General features: G+C 38.9%; 1 protein-coding gene across 1 annotated transcript in view; it reads left to right on the forward strand.

Annotated features, from left to right (window-relative positions):
* The first annotated feature begins 17 nt into the window (after positions 1-17).
* The window catches only part of FGF12 (fibroblast growth factor 12), a 536,490-nt gene continuing 521,819 nt past the window's right edge, over positions 18-14,688 (forward strand). The window contains exons 1-2 of the mRNA XM_037024241.2: positions 18-152; positions 298-440. Coding sequence (XP_036880136.1) covers positions 428-440 — 13 coding nt within the window. The 5' untranslated portion in view covers positions 18-152; positions 298-427. The remainder of the gene's footprint in view (positions 153-297; positions 441-14,688) is intronic.

Consider the following 14,688-nt stretch of genomic DNA (forward strand, 5'->3'; position numbering starts at 1 on the left):
GGCGGTGAAAAGGGGAGGGGGACGCCCTGCGCATGCGTGCCAACGTCCATGCAAATCGGCTGTACATCCGGAGAGCAAAGTGGGATGATCTGTCACTACACCTGCAGCACCACGCTCGGAGGACAGCTCCCGCTTGCAGCTTCCAGACCCAGGTAAAAAAATCTGAGCGGGCACCGTGCATGCATTTCAATACCAGGTGCACGTCGTTACCTATCCGCTTTAGAAGCAGTCTGCTGCTACTAAGTATCCTTTGGTGGCTGATTGCAGCTTCAAGGTTTAAGAAATCCCATCTTTCAGGAAGCCTGAGGGGAAGGAAGGAAATACGGGCGAAATCATCAGATTGGCTTCCCAGATTTGGGAATCTGAAGCGGGCCCACATCTTCCTGCCAACTTCCATTGAACTTCCCAGCACTCGAAAGGGACCGAAATGGAGAGCAAAGGTATGTGGCTGTCCCCATTGGGGGACTTCCCGCTGCTTGTGCGTGTGGCCAGGGCAGTCCTCAGCGAGGGGACTGCAGTGCCTGGGGAGCGAGCATCATACTAGGTCGATAGGAGGAGATGCTATGTCCGTTGCAGCACCAAGGAAGTGTGGCAGGAAGGCGACTTTTAACTCCCACAGCTTGGACGACAGTGTTTAATACTCCATCAGTTGCGTAGTGAAGTGTGATGAGTTTTTTGGGGGGGGGGGGAGTTAGAGTGTCTAGATGGTGGGGGAGGAGAGATGTGGTAAAGCAATTTCTTTTCTGTAGAATGGATGGGCTCAAATAAATACATTTCATTTGCTTTAGAATTGCTGACAAGCACGTTTGTATCTCATATCCAATAATGCAATGCTATAAAAAATTTGTATTTTTCCACCCCCACCTCATGAAGATGGTATTTCTGGGTGTGTATGACCACATCCTACTGCATTTTGTATATATATCAGCAGAGAAATTGGGTCTATTTGAAACAGCGTGTGTTAGAACTGACCTCTAAGAAGAACAGTGAATCGGAGTACTGCTTGGCTCCCAAGCATGATGCATTTACTAGTTCTGGACATGTATATATTAATATTCTCCTCATAAGCAAATCTGCATAATGTACACATGCCAACTGGTAAATGAACTGTAAAAATCAACTTCTGATGGTATATCTTAAGCACATAAATAAAATGACTATTAAAATTGTAAGACTGGATATCCTTTGGGTTTAACTCCATCTATGCAGGTCTCTTCCCCCTTCTCTTGTCTCCCTCCTCCTCCTCCTCCTTCTCAAAACGCCCACCAGGTTGCAAGAGCCTTGAGTGATGTGATCAGACACCCAGTAGGAATACTGGATGTATTTAATTCTGGTGAAATCAGAAGAAATGATGTCAACTTTTATGAAACTATATTCATTACCCAGAACTGGAGAAGCTATATTTGAAACAAGGTTTTATTTTTAAACCAAGAATGTCAGTCATTATGATAATGTGCTCAGAATGAGGGACTGATGGTGGGTTACCTATTTCTGGGCTGATTATTAAAACTGGGATGTCTAGTGATAGTAGGTATATGTTCAATAATGTGTTTTAAGTATTTAACTAGAAGAGTTAAGTATTTGAGCCTAAGTAAGCATTTACAGTATGAAAAGAACTGAATCAACATGGATTCAGACCAGCTGGCAATTTTCAGTTTAGACAAATTATTCTTATGTTTTGCTGATGGTCCTTTCCATGACTAACAATGAAGTACACATAGAGAATCCATGTGTATAAATATACATGAGGTATATATTATTAACTCTATTGTAGAATCCATTTTAAAATGAGAAGCCAGTCTTAACTCACAGAGGTCTGTAATAGTCTAGTTGATCAAATATTTCTGGAACGTAAGATTAACAACAGTCAGAGGGAGTACCATTTTACTATGAAGCAGTTTTTTTGTACTTGGATGACACCTGCTATTTGGTTATTTAACTTGATTATTTGGCAAGGGTTCTTGGTAATATTTTGGCTTCCAATTTATACACCAATTCCTGTTCCATCATAAAAAGAGGATGTATTTCTTAGCAGTAATTTTTTATTTCCATTCCTTGCCCATGAAACATGCTACATGTCACTCAGAGTTTCAGGTGATTTACATCTCTGATTGATAACAGTAGCATTCTAGCCATCCTGCCAGTCTTTGGAGTTCAGAAAGGAGAAAGAATCTCAGAAACATATTTGAGAGAATCAGGCCAGGAGTTCTATGCCAACCCAGATAGCAGTGATACAGGCGTGAATCACAGCACTGACCCAGAGACAGTGAAGAATTTTGCCCCAAGACTATATGTGGCCATGTTACAGAGGTACCATAATTGCCTCAGGAAAAAGGATGAAAGTCCTTACGCCTGTTAGTTCTTGAACTTCCTTCATAAAACTGAATTAGCCAGGTAGTGATCATATCGAGAATGGCTAGTTGTTCAGACATTGGCTACACTTTCTAAGTTGATACAAATGGCACAGCTGAAAATGGTAACTAACTTGAAATCTTTATTATAGAAAAAAGTGTATTGAGAAGAGTGTATCCATATCCCATTCTAATTGGTGCATCTTTCCTACTTTACGTTGTTATGTACAAATGTCTTCCCCCGACAGATTCAAATATAATTCTAGGAAGACATTCTTAAATGTAAGTACATATAATAATTTTTTTTACTGTAAGCTCTTTTTGGAGTTTGCCTAAAAGAAGTATTATTACGTGATTCAGTTGACGGCTCAAGAGTTCCCCATCCCAGAAAAGAAAATCTAATAGCCCAATTAATCTTGAATCTTGTTGACAGCGTTTGACAACCTTCACATTATCTCTAGCATTTGAAAATCTTTCTTAGAGGCCTTGTCCAGAATCTCCAGTAAGCTGAACATCAGTTATTTACAAATAATATTAATTTTTTGCTTCCTTTCTTGTTGCTTTGCATTACTTCCTGTCTTTCAGAGTAATAGAGGAAAATTAGTCAATTGACCTAGCAATCAATTTACAGTCTTATTTCAGTGATCTTTATGCACCATGGTAATTAATTAATATTGCCTCAAAGATTTGGATTGGTACACATTATGAACAGCTTTGACAGAATTGGTTCCTTGCAGTGGTTCACAAACTTTGCTGCACATTAGAATCATCTGGCAGGCTTTGTAAACATCTCCATGCCTCTAAATCTCATACCAGTTACATCAGAATGTTGGGGTGGGAGAGAAGCATAGGTATTTCTTCAAGATCCCAGGTTCAGCAATGTTTGGAAACCACTCATTTAGATTCTTGATAATCAAAATATGGGTTTTAAGCTAGCTTTTTAGAACTGCAGAATCTTATCTTTACTCCAGTCTTATTGAATTAGAAGCTGATTTTTAACAAAATCCCAAGGTGATTTATAAGCACAATAAATTTTGAGAAGCATTGATTTAGAGTGAGGAAAGACATTGTTTCTCGCTCTTCTCTTTTTCCCTCTCCTGCCTGTAACATCTTTTCTTTGTCTAGCTAGGTTCTTAACGTCAGCCTGGGATATTAGAAACACCTGTGGACCTTTTTGAGCCTAAAGATGCTTAGGCTACACCTATGCATTGTCCTTCAATTGGTTCTGGAATGGGAACTAGGTGTAGGTATTTTTAAAAAGCTCCCCAAGTGATGCTAATGGATAGCCAGAGTCAACCACTGGTATCGGCCCTTCCTACTCAAGGTGTGGTCCATAGCAGTATTAGCATCATCTGGGAACTTGGTCGAAGTGCAGAATCTTAGGCACCACCCTAGACTTAGTGAGTCAAATCTACATTTTAACAAAATCTGCTAGTCATTTGTATTCACATTTAAGTTTAAGAAGCACTGGTCTAAATCTTAAGGAACTCCTTGTACCTAAAGAATGACACCACTCCAGGTGCCTCAGTATAGAAGATTTGATGTCATCTAACTGATCAGTACGGAAGCTCCTGGATATGTGATCCTGTTTTCTTTGGTAGTTTTTAGAAAATGGAAATGAAATGCATAACATGTTGCTTGCCTCATGGTCAGATCAGAAAATGGACTCACTTTTAAATACCCTCTTTGCTCTTCCTCAAGCCATTTACTTTCATTCCCAGTTGTCTTTGAACACTTACTCTGTAGGTACATTTTTAGCTCCTGGAACTGTTCTGGTATTAACCCATGGTGGTGTGATACTAGACTGCTCAAGTCATGGCATGTCATAACAGAGTGAATATAATGTTACCCTCTTCCCGCTGCCACATATCTCTGTTCAATTCTTTTGAGATTCATTTGATGTGCCCCTAGCTCCATAAACTCTTCCTTGACCTTCCTTACATCTAATTAATATTTTATTGGTATACTTTATATGACCAAAGTCTTTGTCTCTCATGTACTACATTTCTTAAAATCAGCATTGTAGTATTTGTGTTCTTTATTTAAACAAATATTTATTAAGCACTTGCTATGTTCCTAGTGTGCTTAGTTCTGAGAACATAAAAGAAAATTATCTCTGTTCTTAAATATCTCAATCTCATATCTCCACTAATAGATTGGTTTTCTTGCTGGCATGATCCAAACCTCTAACATTCCTGCAGCTTCCCAGGTGGATAAAACATTTTTGTTTACACAGCAGGGACTCAGATTATATATGTTGAATCAAATAGCCTTAATTAGCTTATCATGCCATGTTCATGCATCCAGGAGATTTTATATTGGGACAGGTGAAAGAAGTTTGACTATCAGAAGCATCAGTTTGATTCCAGAACACAGAAGGCAGTAAGTAACCTGACTTGCTTCCTCTACAGAGAACTGCACAGGTGTTCTCAATGAAGAGTCAACTCTGTTCTGGGTTTCACACCAGCCATTAGAGATGATCCGGGGGCATGAACCAACATAATTAAGGTATAGAAAAGTTATTTATCTGAAACCGGGATGGTTCACCCTGCAGAAGAGAAAGGAAATATCTGTGTAGTAATTAGTTTAGCAAAACTGGGAAGTGATTATAAAAAAAGGTACTTTGTGGTTAAAATTTGAATAACTAAAATCTGAGGCTATTGTGGTGGCATAAGTAAAATAGAGTGAAGTGAAAAATATAACATAATGGAACATGCACTGTGCAGAGGAGATCCCCATTCTTACCTCAGCTGTGATGGTGTAAACTTGGACAACTCACCTTCTCAGATTCTTAAATACTAAAGGGAGTTCATTTAGTTGGAAATACCCACTGAGTTGCTACAGTGTTGCAGGTACATTGTTAATTTGGGATACATGAACAGGCTCAAGAGCTGTTGATTTTTGGCCTTAGGTGTCTCTTCTCCATTCATCTTTCAGAGTTTCTGGAGACTAGAATATAAAGCTGTACAGCGAGTAATGACCTCTATCTAGGCACTTAACATTCCCCAGCACTAATGTCTTTTTATTCCCCCTTTGGATTCTTTAAACAAAATGATTGTGTGGGAGAACATTTGAACTCAAGCTAAGCATCTACTCTAAAAGCTGTTCTGACTGGCTAGCTACCTAGCTAGTAACCTTATTGCCTGACTTAGCTGCTTATTGTGAGGCTCGTTAGCATTAGCAATGAGTTTGAAGGTGGCCAGCTAGTTATTCCTGTCACTCCCTTATCTCTATTCTTTCAGGCCTTTGAGCTTCTGAAGTGCTGATCCCATCAGGGATGGTTTTTTGTGGCTAGTAAGTGACCAATAATGATATATTTGGTTTGTTAATATTGGGTTTCCTGACCTGTCACATATTAACAGTCATTAATAATATCCATGAGGCACTTTGTATTTTTTCACAGGGCTTTCAATATTTATCATCTCACTTAAAACCCCGTGGTTAGGCATTTTAATTTCATTTTGTAGATAACAAAATAGAGGTTCAGAAAGACTTCATTGCTTAGGCAACTCATCTTACCTTTGTTTCTCTGTAAAATAAGAGTTACTGTACTCACCTGAAGCCCCACAACATAGTGTCATGATTATGAAATCAAACTCATAACAATAAAGCATTTTTAGAGTACTTTAGAATTATTATTTTTATCTTTCATTATTATTAGCTATATTTGTCTTTTCACTAGACTGACCTCCTGAAGGGGAGAAAGGGTGCTCTGCTGTATTTGGACTTTAGCTTTGAGTGTACTGCCTAAACCCTCAACACAGCATCTCCATTGGCTTCTGCAAAGGCTGTCATTTGGTGCTTATTTTGTATTTTTTTTTTTTTTGAGAGGGCATCTCTCATATTTATTGATCAAATGGTTGTTAACAACAATAAAATTCAGTATAGGGGGGACAACGCTCAATGTACAATCATTAATCCATCTCAAGCCTAATTCTCGTCAGTCTCCAATCTTCTGAAGCATAACAAACAAGTTCTTACATGGTGAACGAATTCTTACGTAGTGAATAAATTCTTACATGGTGAACCGTACAAGGGCATTCATCACAGAAACTTTCGGTTTTGATCATGCATTATGACCTATAAACAATCAGGTCAAATATGAATATTCATTTGATTTTTGTACTTGATTTATATGTTGATCCCACATTTCTCCTATTATTATTATTATTTTTATTGTTAATAAAATGCTGAAGTGGTAGGTAGATGCAAGATAAAGGTAGAAAACATAGTTTAGTGCTGTAAGAAGGCAAATGTAGATGATCAGATGATCAGGTGTGTGCCTATGGACTAAGTATTAATCCAGGCTAGACAAGGGCAGCAAGACATCCACAGATGCAGAAGATTTCTCTCAAAGCAGGGGGAATGAGGTTCTGAGCCTCACCTCTGTTGATCCCCAAATTCTCACCTGATGGCCCCCCTGCGACTGTGCCTGTCTTAGGTTGTTCCTCCCTTGAGGAATCTTACCCGTCTCTGGCTAACCAGTCATCTTCTGGGGCCATACAGGGAAATGTAAAGTTGGTAAGTGAGAGAGAAGCCATATTGTTTGCAAAGGTTAGCTTTTTACTTCTTTGCAGATTTATGCCCTGTGGCTTCTATGCCCAGCACTTGTCTCGAGGTATCTTTACCACCTGGAGGAATTATGATACTCGGTAAATTCGATATGAGGCACGAATTCTATTTAAGGGTTGTAATTAGGAAGGAAGAAGAAAAGCTATAGATGTAGCATATGAAGGAAACATGGGAGGATTGATTATTTCTTTGACATATCTTCTTGTATAGTACCTTAAGTATGTATAGGTTTTAAACTACTAACTAATTTGCACACACATATTAACATAATAGGAATACGGTGACATAAACAAAGTAAATCTATAATTACCATCCATCTCCAGTGAAGCCAAGAAAACCATTTAGGCACCCTAGGCATTTGTGAAAAATTTTCTATGATATGATGGATATTGTCCAACTGTACTTGAACCATCAGACAAATTAAAGCAGCCCATTTCTGGGATCTGTTCACATCCATATGTTCTTTTAACCATAGATAGTCTATAGTCATGAGATTTTGGAGTGCTACAACTTGCACCCCTCCCAACTCCTGGTTGAGTTCCAACAGTACAGATCTGGTCAAATTCGTTGTCTCACTGTATGCACATGCCAGCCTAGACATCTCCCTCCTCATTCCTATGGCAAGTCCAGGAGACGGTGGGCTGGATGCAGCCACAACTGCAGCATCATCCGGATCCCTGTGGAGGCTTTTTGATGATCATCCCCCGGCACAAGTCCTCCAGAGAGTGCTGATGCCGGAAGCTCCTCCTCATATCGTATCTTAGTTCATTTTCTGGGTATCCAAGCTAGGCCTTGATCTTCTGCATAGAAACAAACAGACCCTTTGCCCACACTTTGACATGCCCTCTATACCACTGTGCAGAACTCACTGGAGGTCAGCACACAGTAACTGCTTTTTTTTTTTTTTTTTTTAATTAAGAGAAAGGAATATTATCAGAAAAGAGTACCTCCATAGCTGATCATCTGACACCCTTTAAGTGATCAACATTAAGGATATTTAAAGCATGCATTGATCTTTGATTTACCAATAGTTTTAACCTGTTAAGGAGTAATCCCCCTTTTCTTTCTTTCTTTCTTTTTTTTTTTTTTTTTTAATTTTTAATCTACACTTACATGAAGAATACTATGTTTACTATGCTCTCCCCAATATCAGGTCCCCCCTAACAACCACATTACGGTTACTGTCCATCAGCTTAGCAAAATGTTGTAGAGTCACTACTTGTCCTCTCTGGGTTGTGCAGCCCACCCTCCCCTTTCTCCCTCCCCCCCATGCATGCTAATCTTAATACCCCCATTCTTCTTCCCCCCCCCTTATCCCTCCCTGCCCACCCATCCTCCCCAGTTCCTTTCCCTTTGGTACCTGTTAGTCCATTTTTGGGTTCTGTAATTCCACTGCTGTTTTGTTCCTTCAGTTTTTCCTTTGTTCCTATACTCCTCAGATGAGTGAAATCATTTGGTATTTCTCTTTCTCCGCTTGGCTTATTTCACTGAGCATAATACTCTCCAGCCCCATCCATGTTGCTGCAAATGGTTGGATTTTTCCACTTCTTATGGCTGAGTAGTATTCCATTGTGTATATGTACCACATCTTCTTTATCCATTCATCTACCGATGGACATTTAGGTTGCTTCCAATTCTTGGCTATTGTAAATAGTGCTGCGATAAACATAGGAGTGCATCTGTCTTTCTCAAACTTGATTGCTGCGTTCTTAGGGTAAATTCCTAGGAGTGGAATTCCTGGGTCAAATGGTAGGTCTGTTTTGAGCATTTTGATGCACCTCCATACTGCTTTCCACAATGGTTGAACTAATTTACATTCCCACCAGCAGTGTAGGAGGGTTCCCCTTTCTCCACAGCCTCGCCAACATTTGTTGTTGTTTGTCTTTTGGATGGCAGCTATCCTTACTGGTGTGAGGTGATACCTCATTGTAGTTTTAATTTGCATTTCTCTGATAATTAGCGATGTGGAGCATCTTTTCATGTGTCTCTTGGCCATCTGTATTTCTTTTTTGGAGAACTGTCTGTTCAGTTCCTCTGCCCATTTTTTAATTGGGTTATTTGTTTTTTGTTTGTTGAGGCGTGTGAGCTCTTTATATATTCTGGACGTCAAGCCTTTATCGGATCTGTCATTTTCAAATATATTCTCCCATACTGTAGGGTTCCTTTTTGTTCTATTGATGGTGTCTTTCACTGTACAGAAGCTTTTCAGCTTAATGTAGTCCCACTTGCTCATTTTTGCTGTTGTTTTCCTTGCCCGGGGAGATATGTTCAAGAAGAGATCACTCATGTTTATATCTAAGAGGTTTTTGCCTATGTTTTTTTCCAAGAGTTTAATGGTTTCGTGACTTACATTCAGGTCTTTGATCCATTTTGAGTTTACCTTTGTATATGGGGTTAGACAATGGTCCAGTTTCATTCTCCTACATGTAGCTGTCCAGTTTTGCCAGCACCATCTGTTGAAGAGACTGTCATTTTGCCATTGTATGTCCATGGCTCCTTTATCAAATATTAATTGACCATATATGTTTGGGTTAATTTCTGGGGTCTCTAATCTGTTCCACTGGTCTGTGGCTCTGTTCTTGTGCCAGTACCAAATTGTCTTGATTACTATGGCTTTGTAGTAGAGCTTGAAGTTGGGGAGTGAGATCCTCCCTACTTTATTCTTCTTTTTCAGGATTGCTTTGGCTATTCGGGGTCTTTGGTGTTTCCATATGAATTTTTGAATTATTTGTTCCAATTCATTGAAGAATGTTGCTGGTAATTTGAGAGGGATTGCATCAAATCTGTATATTGCTTTGGGCAGGATGGCCATTTTGACGATATTAATTCTTCCTAGCCATGAGCAGGGGATGAGTTTCCATTTGTTAGTGTCCCCTTTAATTTCTCTTAAGAGTGACTTGTAGTTTTCAGAGTATAAGTCTTTCACTTCTTTGGTTAGGTTTATTCCTAGGTATTTTATTCTTTTTGATGCAATGGTGAATGGAATTGTTTTCCTGATTTCTCTTTCTATTGATTTGTTGTTAGTGTATAGGAAAGCTACAGATTTCTGTGTGTTAATTTTGTATCCTGCAACTTTGCTGTATTCCGATATCAGTTCTAGTAGTTTTGGAGTGGAGTCTTTAGGGTTTTTTATGTACAGTATCATATCATCTGCAAATAGTGACAGTTTAACTTCTTCTTTACCAATCTGGATTCCTTGTATTTCTTTGTTTTGTCTGATTGCCGTGGCTAGGACCTCCAGTACTATGTTAAATAACAGTGGGGAGAGTGGGCATCCCTGTCTGGTTCCCGATCTCAGAGGAAATGCTTTCAGCTTCTCGCTGTTCAGTATAATGCTGGCTGTGGGTTTATCATATATGGTCTTTATTATGTTGAGGTACTTGCCCTCTATTCCCATTTTGCTGAGAGTTTTTATCATGAATGGATGTTGAATTTTGTCAAATGCTTTTTCAGCATCTATGGAGATGATCATGTGGTTTTTGTCTTTCTTTTTGTTGATGTGGTGGATGATGTTGATGGATTTTCGAATGTTGTACCATCCTTGCATCCCTGGGATGAACCCCACTTGGTCATGCTGTATGATCCTTTTGATATACTGTTGAATTCTGTTTGCTAATATTTTATTGAGTATTTTTGCATCTACATTCATCAGGGATATTGGTCTGTAATTTTCTTTTTTGGTGGCGTCTTTGCCTGGTTTTGGTATTAGGGTGATGTTGGCTTCATAGAATGAGTTTGGGAGTATTCCCTCTTCTTCTATTTTGTGGAACACTTTAAGGAGAATGGGTATTATGTCTTCTCTGTGTGTCTGATAAAATTCCGAGGTAAATCCGTCCGGCCCCGGGGTTTTGTTCTTGGGTAGTTTTTTGATTACTGTTTCAATTTCTTTGCTTGTAATTGGTTTGTTTAACTTTTGTGTTTCTTCCTTGGTCAGTCTTGGGAGGTTGTATTTTTCTAGGAAGTTGTCCATTTCTTCTAGGTTTTCCAGCTTGTTGGCATATAGGTTTTCATAGTAGTCTTTAATAATTCTTTGTATTTCTGTGGAGTCTGTCGTGATTTTTCCATTCTCATTTCTGATTATGTTGATTTGTGTTGACTCTCTTTTTCTCTTAATAAGTTGGGCTAGAGGCTTATCTATTTTGTTTATTTTCTCGAAGAACCAGCTCTTGGTTTCGTTGATTTTTGCTATTGTTTTATTCTTCTCAATTTGTTTATTTCTTCTCTGATCTTTATTATGTCCCTCCTTCTGCTGACTTTAGGCCTCCTTTGTTCTTCTTTTTTCAGTTTTAATAATTGTGATGTTAGACTATTCATTTGGGACTGTTCTTCCTTCTTCAAGTGTGCCTGGATTGCTATATACTTTCCTCTTAAGACTGCTTTCACTGCATCCCACAGAAGTTGGGGCTTAGTGTTGTTGTTGTCATTTGTTTCTATATATTCCTTGATCTCTATTTTGATTTGTTCATTGATCCATTGATTATTTAGTAGCATGTTGTTAAGCCTCCATGTGTTTGTGAGCCTTTTTGTTTTCTTTGTAGAATTTATTTCTACTTTCATACCTTTGTGGTCTGAAAAATTGGTTGGTAGAATTTCAATATTTTGGAATTTACTGAGGCTCTTTTTGTGAGCTAGTATGTGGTCTATTCTGGAGAATGTTCCATGTGCACTTGAGAAGAATGTATATCCTGTTGCTTTTGGATGTAGAGTTCTATAGATGTCTATTAGGTCCATCTGTTCTAGTGTGTTGTTCAGTGCCTGTGTGTCTTTACTTATTTTCTGCCCGGTGGATCTATCCTTTGGGGTAAGTGGTGTGTTGAAGTCTCCTACAATGAATGCATTGCAGTCTATTTCCCTCTTTAGTTCTGTTAGTATTTGCTTCACATATGCTGGTGCTCCTGTATTGGGTGCATATATATTTAGAATGGTTATATCCTCTTGTTGGACTGAGCCCTTTATCATTATGTAGTATCCTTTTTTATCTCTTGTTACTTTCTTTGTTTTGAAGTCTATTTTGTTTGATATTAGTACTGCAAACCCTGCTTTCTTCTCACTGTTGTTTGCCTGAAATATGTTTTTCCATCCCTTGACTTTTAGTGTATGCTTATCTTTGGGTTTAAGGTGAGTTTCTTGTAAGCAGCATATAGATGGGTTTTGCTTTTTTATCCATTCTATTACTGTATGTCTTTTGATTGGTGCATTAAGTCCATTTACATTTAGGGTGACTATTGAGAGATATGTACTTATTGCCGTTGCAGGCTTTAGATTCGTGGTTACCAAAGGTTCAAGGTTAGCTTCTTTAGTATCTTACTGCCTAACTTAGCTCGCTTACTGAGCTGTTATATACACTGTCTGGAGATTCTTTTCTTCTCTCCCTTCTTATTCCTCCTCCTCCATTCTTCATATGTTGTGTGTTTTGTTCTGTGCTCTTTTTAGTGGTGCTCCCTTCTAGAGCAGTCCCTGTAGGATGCCCTGTAGAGGTGGTTTGTGGGAAGCAAATTCCCTCAGCAAGGCGCTGGGTTCTTGCAGGTGTGGATGTGGTCTGGATGTTGTCCTGTGTCCTGTGGTCTCTATTTTAGGAAGATTTTTTTTTGGTATATTTTCATAGCTCTATGTGTTTTTGGGAGGAGATTTCCACTGCTCTACTCACGCCGCCATCCTGGCTCCGCCCCCTTATTTTGTGTTTTTAATAGTAACTCCTTGAATACCTGAATTTGTTTTTTTGCTGCTTGGACTTAGTTTTGAGGCAATTATGTAACGTTTTGTTGGTTTGGGGAATGGAGATGTATTAGGTCCAGTGTAATACCTTGGATGCCTTAAAACAGACTGTGTGCAATCCAGCCACTAACCATTCTCAGTTGGGGCACACATCAGAATCCCTGGGCACCCTGCAGCACCTGGGAATCAGATGTTCAAGAAGCAATTCAGGTCATTAGGATGTGTTCTCTCTATTATGAGTAAATAGATAAGCTACAGGATGGTTAATATGAAACTATAATATGCACCTGTGTTCCTTTTCAGGCATACTACAGACTCCTACTGCCTACTCCTACTTGCCTTTTATTGTCACCTTCTTTAGTGCTAAGAGCAAGTGCATGTAGAAGAGACACCTAATTCTGGACTACAGGCTTGGGACAGAATACAGACAGGTAATAGATGGCAAGAGTCTGAGGCTAAGAAGATGTGCAGTATCTTCATCCTTATCTTCTTGTTAGCTTCCTTGTATGCAGAACACGGTGGGTTTTTCTTCCAGTATCTATGTCTTTAGCTCTAATTTTATTTGTCCTTCTCTCTGGAATGTGGATTCCTACCCTGTGAGGCCGTGGTTTCTTGCTGCTGTGAAATAACCATTGGTACCTTGGCTGAAGTCCTAAAGGATCCCTGTTGCCCCTCCACAGACCTTTTTCTTTTCTTTTCTTTTCTTTTCTTTTCTTTTTTTAGGGCATATATAGTGCCTGGCTTTTTACCTGAAATAAATCTCACCCCCCGTGAGTCAGAGAGCACTGATCACTGAACGTGGGCTTCAAACTCTGCAAAATAGGAAAGGGAAGCTCGTATTCTGTGGTTAGGTTTTTGTTTCCCTTCTGTTTGTGGACTGACCATTAGCCTGAGAAGCAGCCCAAAGGGACTAGACTGTGGGAAAAAAGTCCAGAAGCTTTCAGAGGCCATTCAGAAGATACATCGAAGAGTCCCTCAACTAGCAGGCAGGAAGAATAGCAAAGCCAATCAGCCAATAATATGTCCATCTCTCCCTATCCCATTCCTCCCTATAATTATCACCCAGGTGAAACAGTGTGGTTTTTCTCAAATCCTCAAACACTGATAACATTCAAACAGATCAGGAAAACCTCAGCACAAGGTAAATTGGGAAATTGCTTTTCAACTTCTGGAAACCAAAAATCTAGGTATCTGTTGGACTTCAAAAAAATGTTGAGGTGTTTTTGTCCTTAGTCCCAGTCACATGCTTAGTTGGGTTTAATGTTCTACAAACAAGAGAATTTCAGAAGATTTATTACATGATGATTCTAATTGTTTGAAGTCTGGGAAGTTTAAAATTAGATTATTTGAACAGTTTTCTCCAGACACTTCTTTTATTTCAAAATATTTTTAACATTCCAGCACTATTTAAAGTTGAATTTGGTGTACTCTTTCTTCTCTTCTAGGATTTAAAGGGGAAATATTTGCTATGTTCAAGAGAAAGTTTGCCATGTAAATCTTGCTTTATTTGCAAGCCTACAAATAATTCAAAATGAGATGACCTGAGTACTTCTTACTTAAGGACTTCACATCAGCATCAGCATCACAAGCAAACTGATGTGCAAATTTAGCAAAACCCTCCATGACACTGAGGCAAGGGAGAAAACCAAGTCAGTTTTTAGGACAAGATGATCGGTTGATTTATTTAATAAGCAGGATCTTTTGAGTACATACTCTGCGGAATTCTCTAAGGCTGAGCTTGTCATATTGGGGTTATGTATGCTGGTGGGATCTTCAGATTGTATATGGGGTGATTCACTGAGGTATAGGTTATGAGGTTTGTGTTCTGATGAGATAAAACAAAGATTAGACAAGATGCTAGAAAACCTGGGTTCAGGTTCTAGTCCCTCTATTCAATGGAGAAATCTTAGGAAAATCTACCTTCTCTTCTCTGGAGTTCAGTATCTAAAACCTTTTTGTTTTTTAACTCTACTTGCCTATTGATTTCTACTTTCTTATTATAATAAAACTGCTTTTTCAGCTTTTCTTTTTTCTTTACTTGATTCTTTTT

The sequence above is a fragment of the Manis javanica genome, chromosome 3 (genome assembly GCF_040802235.1).
Source record: "Manis javanica isolate MJ-LG chromosome 3, MJ_LKY, whole genome shotgun sequence".
Taxonomy (NCBI): domain Eukaryota; kingdom Metazoa; phylum Chordata; class Mammalia; order Pholidota; family Manidae; genus Manis; species Manis javanica.